This window comes from Triticum urartu, chromosome 6A (genome assembly GCF_056163025.1).
Source record: "Triticum urartu cultivar PI428250 chromosome 6A, HENAU_Tu73, whole genome shotgun sequence".
Taxonomy (NCBI): Eukaryota; Viridiplantae; Streptophyta; class Magnoliopsida; order Poales; family Poaceae; genus Triticum; species Triticum urartu.
Window position 1 is genome coordinate 32,070,049 of NC_141878.1, and position 13,452 is coordinate 32,083,500.

General features: G+C 47.2%; 3 protein-coding genes and 2 non-coding genes across 5 annotated transcripts; 4 read left to right on the plus strand and 1 right to left on the minus strand.

Annotated features, from left to right (window-relative positions):
- On the plus strand, positions 1-845 carry LOC125513595 (uncharacterized). The gene has a single exon (XM_048678735.2). The coding sequence runs from the start codon at positions 124-126 to the stop codon at positions 598-600; it is 477 nt and encodes a 158-aa protein (XP_048534692.2). The 5' UTR covers positions 1-123; the 3' UTR covers positions 601-845.
- Positions 846-3,004: 2,159 nt separating this feature from the next.
- TRNAV-AAC (transfer RNA valine (anticodon AAC)) lies at positions 3,005-3,078 on the plus strand. Its single transcript has one exon. It is a non-coding gene; the product is annotated as a tRNA-Val (tRNA).
- Positions 3,079-3,443: 365 nt separating this feature from the next.
- Positions 3,444-7,304, plus strand: LOC125513461 (receptor-like protein EIX2). The gene has a single exon (XM_087529391.1). The coding sequence runs from the start codon at positions 4,107-4,109 to the stop codon at positions 7,020-7,022; it is 2,916 nt and encodes a 971-aa protein (XP_087385517.1). The 5' UTR covers positions 3,444-4,106; the 3' UTR covers positions 7,023-7,304.
- A 1,218-nt stretch (positions 7,305-8,522) lies between these two features.
- Positions 8,523-10,462, minus strand: LOC125513463 (uncharacterized). The gene is made up of 2 exons (XM_048678581.2): positions 10,101-10,462; positions 8,523-9,508 (listed from the first exon to the last, which is right to left on the minus strand). The coding sequence occupies exon 2, from the start codon at positions 9,505-9,507 to the stop codon at positions 8,695-8,697; it is 813 nt and encodes a 270-aa protein (XP_048534538.2). The 5' UTR covers position 9,508; positions 10,101-10,462; the 3' UTR covers positions 8,523-8,694.
- Positions 10,463-12,892: 2,430 nt separating this feature from the next.
- Positions 12,893-12,966, plus strand: TRNAV-AAC (transfer RNA valine (anticodon AAC)). Its single transcript has one exon. It is a non-coding gene; the product is annotated as a tRNA-Val (tRNA).
- Positions 12,967-13,452: the final 486 nt, after the last annotated feature.

Here is a 13,452-nt window from a genome sequence, read left to right on the forward strand (position 1 = left end):
TCCAACCCCCCACTTACATAGCCACAACCCACAACGAGCACTTGCGTATTGTGATCTTTCCACTGCGCGTGCTTCCCTCGTAGCTCATCACCAATCTACCCGCAGCTCAGCTCCTCACCGGCGATGGGGAACTGCCTGGTGATCCAGGACAGAAGGGAGATCAAGGTGATGAGCGTGGTCGACGGCGAAGTCCTCAAGCCGCTCCCGGCGCCACCCCTCTCCAAGGGCGCCCTCGCACGCGTCTCCGGCTCCTCCGACGCCGACGACGCGCTCCGGCCGCAGAAGCAAGGCCTCGACGTCCGGGCGGGCGGCATGGGGCAGCTGCACCGCCTGTTCCCCTCCGACGCCAAGGCGCCTTCTGCCGCGGTGGCTGACCCGGAGGGCGCCGTCGTGAGGGTGAAGCTGGTCATCAGCAAGCAGGAGCTGAGGAGGATGCTGGGCAAGGACGACGAGGCCGTCTCCATGGACGACATGGTGGCTCTCCTGCGAGGAGGGCCGGAGGACCGGAAGCAGGAGGACGTCGGTTGCTACAGAGGGTGGCGGCCTGCCTTGCATAGCATACCTGAAGGCAGCGGTGATCTATATTCTATATTAGCATAAGAAATTAGCTCGAAGAAAATACATATATGGATACTAAGCATAAGAAAATATGCATGTATTTATATTCACATAGTAGAAAATAGAGGTCATAGTTGGGTAGATTTTCTGCTAGTAGTTTTGGGATAGGGGTTATCTTCAGGTTGTCTTGTTTGGTGGGTGCATATACCATGTAAGACAAGTTAAAGATAGTCCTGGAAATCAAACGAGACAATATAAACTTAATTATTGATGGCATAATACTGATATACTCGTTGCTGTACTAAGTTTACTCTTTTTTTTTTCATTATTTCACAAGCTCTGAAGTACACCACAGTAGCGCACCAGGTATTAATTGGGTCAAATGACTCCACTACTCAAGGTACCATGATTTCGGCTCTGGAATAGGAGTACCTTCTATTCTCAATAGGACACACTCCTAGCCTGGCTTCAAAGATGAGTAACGACTCTGCAAGACATCTCTGCCCGCCATAATTAAGCACGCAGAAGATTCAGTCAATGAATTCTGGACCTACTTGAAGGAAATCGCGATAACCGATGATTTATCAAGTAATATGTGATCTTCTTGGAGGACCGCCTCCGCCGAAGCAATCGCTCCCACAACATCATTTTTTACAGGGAAGCAACCATGCTAGTGTCCCCTCACCTGTGCCGCCAATCGGCATAGCCGGTTATCAGACAGAGAGTAGTGGCAGTCGACCAAGTAGCCCCGCTGTCAATTTGAGAGGGAAAAAAGTTCTTCAGTATTTATATCCTCATGTCAACAAAATTAATTTCCCTCAGTGAACTACCATTAGCATGCACTACCATGCTGCCACTTTTTTGGTTGGATTTAGTGAAATAATTTGTTTCTGTTGGCCACCTCTTTTGTTGTCTCGACAGGTTTTAGTGGATTCAAAGCGCTCGATGAAATGGACTCAACACACAGGCGAACAAGAACAGAGGATGACTCAGTTGTGATCCAGGCAACAAATGCCGTCCTTTTTTTCTCAGTCAAGACTGAACCAGCAACACACGCCGGCTCCCCTCTTTTCATCTTCAGTACACCCACTGCGTGAACTGATGGCTGCAACAGGCACAGTCCACCATCAACCCACCCCACTGTGCCAGCAAAACACATTTGCACACTACAACAAACTAGATTTACTCTTAACAGTTTTGGCTCTGAAAACATGCTGGTCCTCAGCATTCAGAAAGAGTGAAATAAAAGCACTTGAGAGAGTATATACAACTCATCAGCATGTAAGCAAATTTTTAATTACACATGGAAGTGAAACAGGTAGGGTGTAAATGGAGCAGAACCGGTTAGAAATGACACAACAAGTAGGCATGGGATATGTCCAGCCGATGGACATAGATGTACCTGAACCCAAGACCCTTGTGATGCACCTCTCAAGTTCAAGCAATCAGAAGATCATCCAACTAGTTCATTTAAGACTTTCTTGTTGAACAAATTTGTAACACAGAAATCAGAGATTCTTAATGTCTGATTTTTTTTTGACATCTGGAATCTGGCAACTTTTGATTCTTTATTCTTCCACGGGAGCAGGCAAATCATTCCCTAGGTAAATGCTCTAATGCCATAAACTTAGCTTCTTATTATCTACTCCCTCCGTCCGGAAATACTTGTCGGAGAAATGGATGTATCTTATGGGGGGAGTAGATAATAAGAAGCTGAGTTACTAAATGTCTTTAACTTACTAAATGTTGGGCACCATCTCAAATCCCTTCTGAAAATAAACTGAACAAAGTGCAAAGCAGTTACAGTTAAGGATCTAGTTTTAAAGTCCACAATGCACTGGTACTGAAAGTGCATTGGACCTCTAGATAAACACTAAAAGTTCATACCTACAGGAATTATACAAGCAATGTCAGTATGCCATAGTTAGCAACTCTCTCTCTCTCTCTTATATATATATATATATATATATACATTTACAAACAAAAATAACCTCTGGTTGTATATGGGCAGCATTGGCTCTATGTGGTGTTCCATGTATTGCCTCCCAAGTTCAACAAAAAAAACCATGCAATGTATAGTTTTCTGGCAGAAGTAGAATGATCCTTCTTGAGAGCATCTGCGGTGTATGGTGCTGTGATTGGATCAGTAGACGGATCGAGTGTCTGGTTGCTTGCAGAACTAACCGTTCTTGGGCTGTGCTCGATTTACAAGTTATCCGCGGTCTCTAGGATTGAAGTCGATCTCAATCGCCTTGAATTGCACATTGTTAAATGAAAGTCCGTAGTTCTGTTGCTAATAACTCACGTTTGATGGGATGGATCTCCAGTAGCTTTGATGTTTCCCTTTTGGTTGCCGAGCGGTAAAATATGAACTACAGTGCCACATCACCTTTTCTGTCAGAACAAACGTAACAAATATGTTTGATATTGAAAAACAACCAGAAAAGGTTTCGTGGTGTAGTTGGTTATCACGTCAGTCTAACACACTGAAGGTCTCCGGTTCGAACCCGGGCGAAGCCATTTGTAGGATTTTTTTGTTGCCATTTTCTTTTGTGTGTTCTTCTCTGAACTCTTTCATCTCAGCCGATGGTGTCAGGTAAGCATGCATGCATGCAAGAGCTGAGAAGGAATCATCATTCAGAGAAGAGAGGCACGCACGGAGGTTGCTATGTTACTCCTCCCTTTCCTCGTCGGCCCGGCATGGCCGGCGACCTGTGCCACCACGTCGCGCCACGGCCGATACCAGCGGGGAAGGGGGCGGCGTTTTCTTCCCACCAGCTCGACGGCTCCTCGGTCCGTCCTCGTCACCGGCGCCAAGACCGCCAGGTTCTCTCCTTCCTACACTCCTTGCCCTCGCAGATTCATGCCATACGATTGAAGATCTGAACTTATTTCAGACCAAACTTAATTTGGACCCTAGATGGATCTGTTAGCTATGGAGTTCATCAGTTATTCTATATAAGAACACACATCAACATCCTACACATATACGGAGTAGATTATAAAATTACTGGAATGTTTACATTCAGGGTTACTGGTAACCAGATCATATAGTAGGTCCTTTTTCCTGTTGCCAACAACTGCTCTGCTTGATTATATGCAACTCCGGCCACTCTCCAGTTGCCTTAATCAAATCAAATCCCAAGCCTAACAGCCCACCGGTTATATATATGATTGAATCGCAATCAGTCGGTGCATATGATTGAATAGCAATCAGATCGACAAGGACAAGACAGGAAACTTTAGGAGCGTGCATGAGATTGAGTAACCACCATACATAGGTTCACCAAGAGTTTGGATTACATATTTCATTACAGACGGTTGCTTTAATTAAACATAATATGCAACTACACTCTCCAGTTGCTTTTACTCAATTCCAAGCCCGAGAGTCCTCCTTGGTGTGCTACCTAAGATGCCAAAATGAACACGGCAGGAAACTCCATGAGCATGCACATCATTGAATAACCACCATAGGTGACACCAAGAGTCGGATTACATATATATCATGCATACCATGGGGTATCCAACACCAACAAGAACACATACTCATGGCAAAATCACCCATGGACACGCTTCAACTCTCCTACATCCAGATAGCCATAGCCTTTCTCTTGTTCGCTCAAGCCAAGAGCACCACAGAGCACACATCTACCCCGCAGCCAAACGATACAAACACCACCTGTATAGCCAGTGAGAGGTCTGCCCTTCTCGCCTTCAGGGCAGGTCTCTCAGACCCGGCCAACCTCCTTTCGTCATGGAAGGGTGACGACTGCTGCGGGTGGAAGGGTGTCTATTGCAGCAACAGAACCGGCCATGTTGTCAAGCTCGATCTCCAAGGCAGCGGTTACACAATCGACAGTGACAGTAGGAAGGTGCTAGCAGGCAACATAAGCTCCTCGTTGCTCGGTTTACAACATCTGCGGTATCTCGACCTCAGCTTCAATGAATTTGACAAGATGCAAATACCGGAGTTCATCGGTTCTCTCCATAAGTTGAGATATCTTGACCTATCAATGTCAATGTTCATCGGAAGGATACCACCGCAGCTCGGTAATCTCTCCAACTTACAATACTTAGATCTTCGGTCCTCGTACCAGGACCGTGATATCCATGATGGCACATACTCCACGGATATCATGTGGTTGTCACGGTTAACTTCCCTTGAGCACCTGGATATGACCTACGTGGACCTCAGTGCAATTGTTCACTGGCTTCCAGTGGTTAACATGCTTCCAACTCTGAAATTTCTTTTTCTTACCTCTTGCCAGCTTAGAACTAGCCCTGAATCTCTTCAGCTCTCAAATCTGACGTCTCTTGAAACACTCTTTCTTGTGGGCAACCAGTTCCATCAGCGTAGCACGCCCAACTGGTTTTGGGATTTAACTAGCCTCAAGTATCTAGATATCTCATACAATGGTTTCTATGGCCCGTTTCCGGACGAGATAGGTAATATGACCTCCATGGTGGAACTTCATTTATCAGCAAATAGTCTTGTTGGCATGATGCCATCCAATATGAAGAACCTATGTAATCTGGAGGTATTATATTCTTATACGAGCAATATCAATGGGAGTATAACAGAATTACTCCATCGATTACCCAATTGTTCAAGGAATAAACTACAGAAGCTGTATCTATCGGACAGCAATCTGACTGGAAGCCTGCCAACTGCACCAGTACAAGCATTAAGCAACCTGAGCTGGCTGGTTCTCGATCATAACAAACTCACTGGTCATCTGCCACTGTGGATAGGAGAGCTCACGGAGCTGACAATTTTGGACCTTAACTCCAATAACCTAGATGGGGTCATACACGAAGGCCATTTATCGCGTCTAGATATGTTAGACAGTTTGATCTTGTCACACAACTCCGTAACCATCACAGTGAGTCCAACATGGGTTCCTCCTTTCAGTCTAAGAATGCTTCACCTTCGGTCCTGCCAGCTAGGGCCTAAATTTCCAATGTGGCTTAGATGGCAAACACACTTATGGAATCTTGATATATCAAACACAAGCATAAATGACATTGTACCAGGTTGGTTTTGGATCGCAGCTTCCTCAGCAGAGTATCTCAATATTCGAAATAATCAGATTTCAGGGGTCCTCCCATCAACAATGGAATTTATGAGAGGAGTCGTAATGGATTTCAGTTCTAACCAGCTTGATGGTTCAATACCTAAGCTTCCCAGCAATCTCACTAGCTTTGATCTCAGTGGGAACAGAGTAATTGGGCCACTTCCATTAGACTTTGGAGCGCCGGGGCTTAGGACACTTCTTCTATATAACAACATGATCTCTGGCGCCATTCCATCTTCTTTGTGCAGTTTGCGAGCATTGAGATTGTTAGATCTATCAAGAAATGGTCTCAATGGGTCAATTACCGATTGCCTAGTCAATGAATCCAGCACAAACATGACAGGCCTGGGTATTGCCAATCTAAGCTTAAGAAACAACAACCTCTCGGGTGAATTTCCTTCACTACTCCAGAAATGCCCAAGACTCATCTTTCTTGATCTCGGACATAATCAGTTCTCTGGGACTTTACCAGCATGGATTGGGGAGAAGCTATTGTCTCTATCATTCTTACGACTGAGATCCAATACGTTTTATGGTCCCATTCCAGTCGAGCTTTCAAAACTTGTCAATCTTCAATATTTGGACCTTGCCTACAACAATATATCGGGGAGCATACCGAGATCCATTTTTAGTCCCACAGGCATGGCACAAACAAGAGACAAAACTGATTATCTTCAGTATGCCTCTAGTTCTGAATTTGGTGTTGGTCAAAATCAACTAATTGACTACACTGTGAATTTCACGGTACTCACAAAAGGTCAAGAGAGATTATATACAGGAGAAATCATATACATGGTGAATCTTGATTTATCCTGTAATAGTATTACCGGAGAGATCCCTGCAGAGATCAGCACTCTTGTACAACTGAAGAACCTGAACCTATCATCGAACAACTTCAACGGCAAAATTCCTGAGAATATTGGCGCTTTAGTGCAAGTGGAGTCACTTGACCTATCACAAAATGAGTTGTCTGGTGAGATCCCTTCAAGCTTGTCGGCTCTCACATCATTGAGTCGCCTGAACCTGTCCTTCAACAATCTGGAAGGAAAGATACCGGCTGGAAATCAACTGCAAACACTTGAAGACCAGGCATCTATTTATATTGGCAACACGGGCCTTTGTGGCCCCCCTCTCTCGCGGAAATGTTCACAGCCAGAGCCAATTCCAGGAGAAAGCCATCGAGATGCAGGTGATGGTGATGTGGTTTCGTTTTTCGTCGCCACTGGTTCCGGATATGTGATGGGTCTGTGGGTGGTCTTCTGCACCTTCTTCTTCAAGAGGAGATGGAGAGCCTCGTGGTACTCGCTGTGTGACAGCCTGTACAACCGGGTCTATGTCCAAGTGGTTGTTACCTGGGCTTCCTTGCGAGGTAAACTATTTAATGGGTAGAAGCTGAGAAGAGATCAACAGCAGTGGTTCTTTCTTTGCTCTCATGTAATTTGATAAATACTCTGGAGATTTATCATGTATCAATCGATGTTCAAGTGTATTGTGCTAGAACTAGTCAGGATATATGTATGCATTCAAGGTGCATGCCATCGTCGGAGATTGGTATGCTGTTTTTTGTACTCTATTAGAACCAGCATATGTTGGTTCTTGGTTTGTTGTGGACATGTAATTTAATACCCTGGAGATTTATCATGAATGTTCAATTGCGTTGTGCCGGAACTAGTCACAAATATGTATGTATTCATGGTGACACCATCGACTGAGGTTGGTATATATATGATATGATGTGTTTTGTATGTTTAACTTGTTGCGAAGTTGTTGCTGGTATGGTGTCTATTGTCTCTACACTTGCCTTCGACAAGCATGTTATACTACAGAGATTGGTATATATGATGCTTTTCATATTGTGCTAGAACCAGCACTGGTGGTTCTTGGTTGCTTTGGACATAGAAAGTACTAATTGATATAATCCAAATCATGATCTGAAATTAGAAGACTGTTCAGAATCTGCCGTGGGTATCTCATAGTACAAATTGACCATCAGCCACTATCTCACCTGAAGAATAAACTGATTGCCTGATCGCTAACCCCACTAGGAATCTCCGGTTCGAACCCGGGCGAAGCCATTTAATCTTTTTTTTTTCATTTTTTGTGTGTGTTCTTCTCTGAACACATGTCAGCCAAGCTCCTTGAGTAGTTTTTTTTCATGAAGTTTAATTCTACCAGTTCATCACCGTTGTGTCGTATCATCTTCTTAAGAGCAACTCAACGCAGTATGGAACAGGATAGATAGCTGCAGATAAACTGTATGTCATGGTGTTCTGTTTTCCTGTCTGTCAGGTAAGCATGGAAGAGCTGAGAAGGAATCATCATTCAGAGAAGAGAGACACCGGGAACAGCCAGCGCGCTGGAGTAGATCTCCGTCTCCACCAGTAGCACGCACGCAGGTGATTCACCGCGCTGATTGCCATGGTTCAGTCACTCCAAATGCCAAAAAAGGTGTTGGCACCGTCTCTTGAAGCAAGGTATTTGCTGATACGTCTCTTATAGATTCGTACGCATTTTGCAAGACCAAACTGGAGCAAAGGAAATCTCGCATAGGCTAGCAAAAATCGCTGAACACCTTGTCATGGCAGATTTACACTGTGTAGTGCAAGCAGTAGTTAATATGTATACATGAATCTACAGGTGTTTTCCATTTATTTTCAGCCTTCCAGCACTCGTGAAACAACTCAAGGATCTTTCAAAAGAATTCAGCCAGACGAACACAACTAGGTACCATTTCCAGAAGGAGAAGTTGCAAGACTGTACCAGAAGAAATTTTAAACAAGTTGCAGATGCACTTGCACAGGAAAAGAAATTAACCCACAACTAGGTTCCATTTCCACAAGGGGAACTTCTAAAGACTGTACCAGAAGAATTTTAAGCAGCTTGCAGATATACTCGTCTAGGAGAAAAATTTGATATGACAGCAGCAGTCGCATAGTAAATATAGATTTAAAAGTACGCTGGGTTGGGTTGTACAAAGTACATTGAAAGCTAGCGTCGCAAGCATACATAGACTGGAATATTTAGAGATATCTACTAGATATTGGAACGGTGATATTGATTATTAGAATGACTGGCTTCCAGGTGGTGGCCCTCGCAGAAGCATGCTTTCTCTCTTCAGTTTTTCTGCCCTGACAGTCTCTAATTTGCGCCTATCAATACTCTTCTCTCCAGGTTCTTTTGGAGGTCTGCCTCTTTTTTTAGGTTGAATATCACCTGTTGTTTTGCGCACAGGTTGAATATCACCTGATGTACTTCTATCCTTTCGAGGCCTGCCCCTTTTCTTAGGTTGATCACTAGGTTTCAGACATACTAGAGCATTTTCTCCTGCTGATGCTGACGCCTGCAGCCACCCTGGTAGTGGCAGGTTGTTTGACTGTTGGCGATTTACCGCTCTGACCACCATCTGATTGCTAGCAACATTAGTTCTGTAGTCAGGAGCAATATTCTGATGATTGAATTTGTCCATCACAAGTGTGTTGAGTGGAATGGTTATGTCCAACGGTAGCAGGATCTCCTCCAGTTCGTGCCACTCAAGATCTTCCTGGTCTCCATCTTCATAGACAACGGTGTACCAATTGTTTCCACTGTCATACCTGACAACTTGCCCTGCATAGTACTTGTCTCCAAACCACTTTCTCACTTTCCTCTCTACTAGCCATTCACCAAAGCGATGATCAACTCCAGATCGCGGGGCATCTCTTACTGCAAGTTGTGAACCAGATGCGAAATCAGGAGGAAAGTCTGGGACACCATTGATAACGATGGCAGGCTCTCGGGGTACTTGAACAACAGGTGCAGTGTCTGACTCTTGCATGCCCTTCCTCCCCTCCATGACCTGATACTGCATCGATTCCTTGGATTTGGCGAGGAACATCCTGGAGGAGAAAGAAAATAGTTTCATCCACATAATGGGTCATCGTAAGCAAGAAAACTCAAAGAACAAGCAAGCATAAGTCAAACACTTTCACAGCTACAATGCAGTATTTTGACGAGTCAGGCATGTCAAAAAATAAGAGATAGCAACCAACACTTGTACTGATACTTGAATCACATTCGCATCAGTACTGATACTTGCATCTCTACTTCCATTTAGGGAACACTTGTGATATTAACCAGCTACAGATGCATTTCTGCTTTTGCATCTGTACTTCACCTATGCGCCAGACCGCTGTATTAGTGCGATGTGTAAAATGTACTAGTGTATCAAAAATAAAAAAAGTCCATTAAGCACTATCTACAAACAACAGAGCAATGCACACTATCTCCACAAGTAAAATGCCCGCTGTGTATTAGGGGAAAAAATGCCCCCACTGTGTACACATGCTTCAATTGAAAAATTGACAAATTTCCGAGAAAAGCAGCCACTAGCATCAACACAACCACCAATCCATAACACAAGCAGCAGCACAAACCAGTAGCTCGAGCGGCAGCAGCTAGCACACGCACGAGAGTGGAAGAGGAGCTCACCGCCCGGCGACGAGGCAGATGCAGATCCGCGGCGGCCGGCGTTGGAGAAGAGGCAGATTCGGGTCGTTGTCGAGGAGGGGGCGCCTAGGAGGGCGGTGGCGAGGAGATGGGCGTCGAGGAAGAGGGAGGGCGTCGGCGTCCCGCCTGGATGCTCTGCGCGACGGGGGAGGTGGGGCGGCGTCCGGCGGAGGATGCGTGCACTACGGAGGAAGCGAGGGAGCGGCGACGGCGGGATCCGGGGGAGCGGCCACCGGCGACCGGCGGCTTGTGGCGGCGCTGGTGGGATTTGGGAACCGCTAGCACGCGCAAGCAAGAGGAAAATGAGTTCTTTTTTCTTGAAGAAGAAAGGAGTCGGGTGGGGAACCGGGGATGCGTTTATTTATTTTTCGCCAATACGCAATCATTACATTAATAGAAAAAGTTAGAATTAGTAAATGAGCTTGTAAAACACATGGCATGGACGCAAAGGGGCGTGAACATGATGATTGAAGCGAAGAGACATAAGATGCTCGACCCAAACAACGAAGAACACGGCTAAACTCGCCAACTGGAGAAGCAATCCAATCAACAACTAGACGACCAAAACTCCGAAGCCAGCACCGAGGATGTCGCGAGCAATCAAGACAACACCTTCATGAAGGAGAATAGTGACACCTAGACACCATCGTCATCCGATCCGGAAACTCGGACCTGGAGTTTCCCCCAATGCTCGAAGAGGGCACATAAAACGGCCATGGCAGCGCCTTCAAGAAGCGGACAGCACCCGCGGGTGTCGGTGCTGCTAGCATAAGATGTAGGGTTTAGCCCAGGCCAATTTCAAGCCGTTGGAACACTGTCGAAGAGGAGGTCGTCGGGCATAGGCCGGAGCTGCGACTGCGGGAAGGGGAACCACGCACGACGTTGAAGGAGGAACCGGGCATCGCCGGACATGAGAACTCTGGAGGAGGGGAAGGATGTGTGGCTGCGCGGAATGAGAGGCGGCGGGGATGGGACGGTGACCGTAGCCTCGGACAAGACAAGATCTAGAAGGAGGCACAGATCCAGGCCACGGGGACCAGGGCAGCATGAGTGCAGACGGACTAAAGGAGCTGGAAGGGGATTCAGCTCCAGAACATGCCAGAGACGTAGATGCACTGGGATGGATGGTTAACCAAGGCACCCGCTAGGTGGTGGTGGTGCAGAGACGCCGAGGAGCCAACGAGCCAAAGGAGCCAACAAGCCGTAAAAGAGCGCATCTCCCGAGGCTCGTCCAGTCCGAAGCCGCACCGACCGGTCGTGAACGCAGGTCCATGCCCACCGGGCTGAAGCCGCCCTTGGGGGTGGTAGTGGTCGTCGTCGTTGAAGTGGTCTCACACGCAGCCAAACTCCCAACCAATCCAAAAGGCAACCACCGACGGGAACAACCGCATCCAACAGCCTGCATGGCCGCCTCGCGAAGAGGCGGTCCTAAAGCTCGAGCAGATGGGTGGAGCCGCAGCTAGCAGGGCTCAACCGGCCGCCATGGCTGGCCGGCCGGAGCACTACAATCAGCTAGAAAGGGCGTCCAAATCGTGTCCGGGGCAGACAGTGAGCCACCACGGGGGAAGTTCGGCCGAGGCAAGCACCCACCCCGCCAGCGAGCAGGGGATGCCGGGAGAGGCAGCCTCCGCGGCTGCCAAACAGATCTGGCGGGGGGTGGGGGTGGGGGGAGGAAAGACAGCCCCGCCGCACCATCCCAAGGCCCGGCATGGTTTCGTCGGCCAGCCCTCTGGCGGCAGTGACGCGGGGGCAGGTGGAGGATGGGTGCCGGCCACCGGCGTCTAGAGTTTCCTCTGAGTCGCCCGACTCGGGCGACGCGGGGGTCAAGGGCGGGCAGGGTATTTATTTTGCCATTTTCATTATTAATCAATAAATAAACAAGAATTATTAGGTTAATTAGGAGAAAATTGGGCTAAAACCAACACAATTCAACCCACACACAATGCCCAACATCGACCAACTGGTCACTTGACGTGCAGAGTAGCAAAAAAAAGGTAACCATCGAAGAGGTCGCAAGTACATCATCATCATTGTTTGCCCCCGAACAAACGACCCAGACTTTATAGTAGAGCCCCACCAACAAACCCAACCCACAAATAGTTGTACACAGGCCATGATGGCCCATGCCAACAACTGGCCACACACGCTAGCGACCGACAACTTCGACTTTGTCTACAACCATCGCAAGGGAAATATGCAAGGCTTACACCAACTGGGCCCACCGCAAGCGACCATCAAGTGCCCACCATCATCACCAGCTGGACTCATTCCACCGCAGCTCCGACTCCACAACAACCCAGTGAACCACAGAAGAACTCATCGGACCCACCGAAAAGAGTCAACTACCAGAGTTCGAGCCACGGCCTAAACTCATCTTGACGCCATCATTTGTGCCAAGCAGATGTCATCGTCCCTAGTACAACTTCCTCAACAAACCACGCGGATAAGATACCCCCAACCACCGGTTTCCTTGTCGTAGTCAGCTCTGAAACGATGCCCTCAAAGGGGGAGAAAGACACGAAGACGCCTCCATCACCCGATCCAAGAACTTGAGGTTTACCTCGGGAGACAAGGCCGCAGGGAGAAGGATGAGCACACCTCCACAATGACGCTTTGAAGAAAGATTGCGACACTTGTGACCATCAGCCACTGTCTGACGTGAAGAATACTGATACGGTAAATAAATTGATCAAGTGCCTGATAGCTTGCGGTGGGGAAGCTCCAGCGTGAACGCTCCGAACAAAAGGATTCTAAATCAAAATTTGGACAGAAAAGGTTTCGTGGCGTAGTTGGTTATCACGTCAGTCTAACACACTGAAGGTCTCCGGTTCGAACCCGGGCGAAGCCATCTTTTTATTATGTGTGTTCTTTTCTTTTTAACCCTTTCATGTCAGCCGAGAGCTCCTTCAGTAGTGTTTTCTTGTAGTTTAATTCTCTGAAGTCGCACTAGAAGGATCACCGGCCGGTCTGTTCTTTTCACTCCCCTTCTTTCAACTTCTTTTTAGACGCAAAACTGCATGTCATGGTGTTCTGTTTTCCTTGTCAGGTAAATATGGAAGGGTTGACAAGGAATCGTTCAGAGAAGAGAGGCACCGGGTACAGCCAGCGCGCTGGAGCAACTAGATCTCCATCTCCACCTGTACCACACAGATTGCTTTGCTCCTCCCCCCTTTCCTCGTGGCAATCAGCCTCCTCCGCTGGCTCCGACATGGCTTACCTTGCAGCATGTATGAATGAAGAAGCCGACGATGGTCAGCGGTGACTGTCGTAAAGACACAAAACCGCTCCGTGAAACTTGCTCTTTGTGATCGTTGTAGAAGACATAATTGCTTCT

Excerpts from the sequence above, each read along its gene's own strand:
- LOC125513595 (XM_048678735.2), top strand. The coding sequence starts at position 124 with ATGGGGAACTGCCTGGTGATCCAGGACAGAAGGGAGATCAAGGTGATG.
- LOC125513461 (XM_087529391.1), top strand. The coding sequence starts at position 4,107 with ATGGCAAAATCACCCATGGACACGCTTCAACTCTCCTACATCCAGATA.
- LOC125513463 (XM_048678581.2), bottom strand. The coding sequence starts at position 9,507 with ATGTTCCTCGCCAAATCCAAGGAATCGATGCAGTATCAGGTCATGGAG.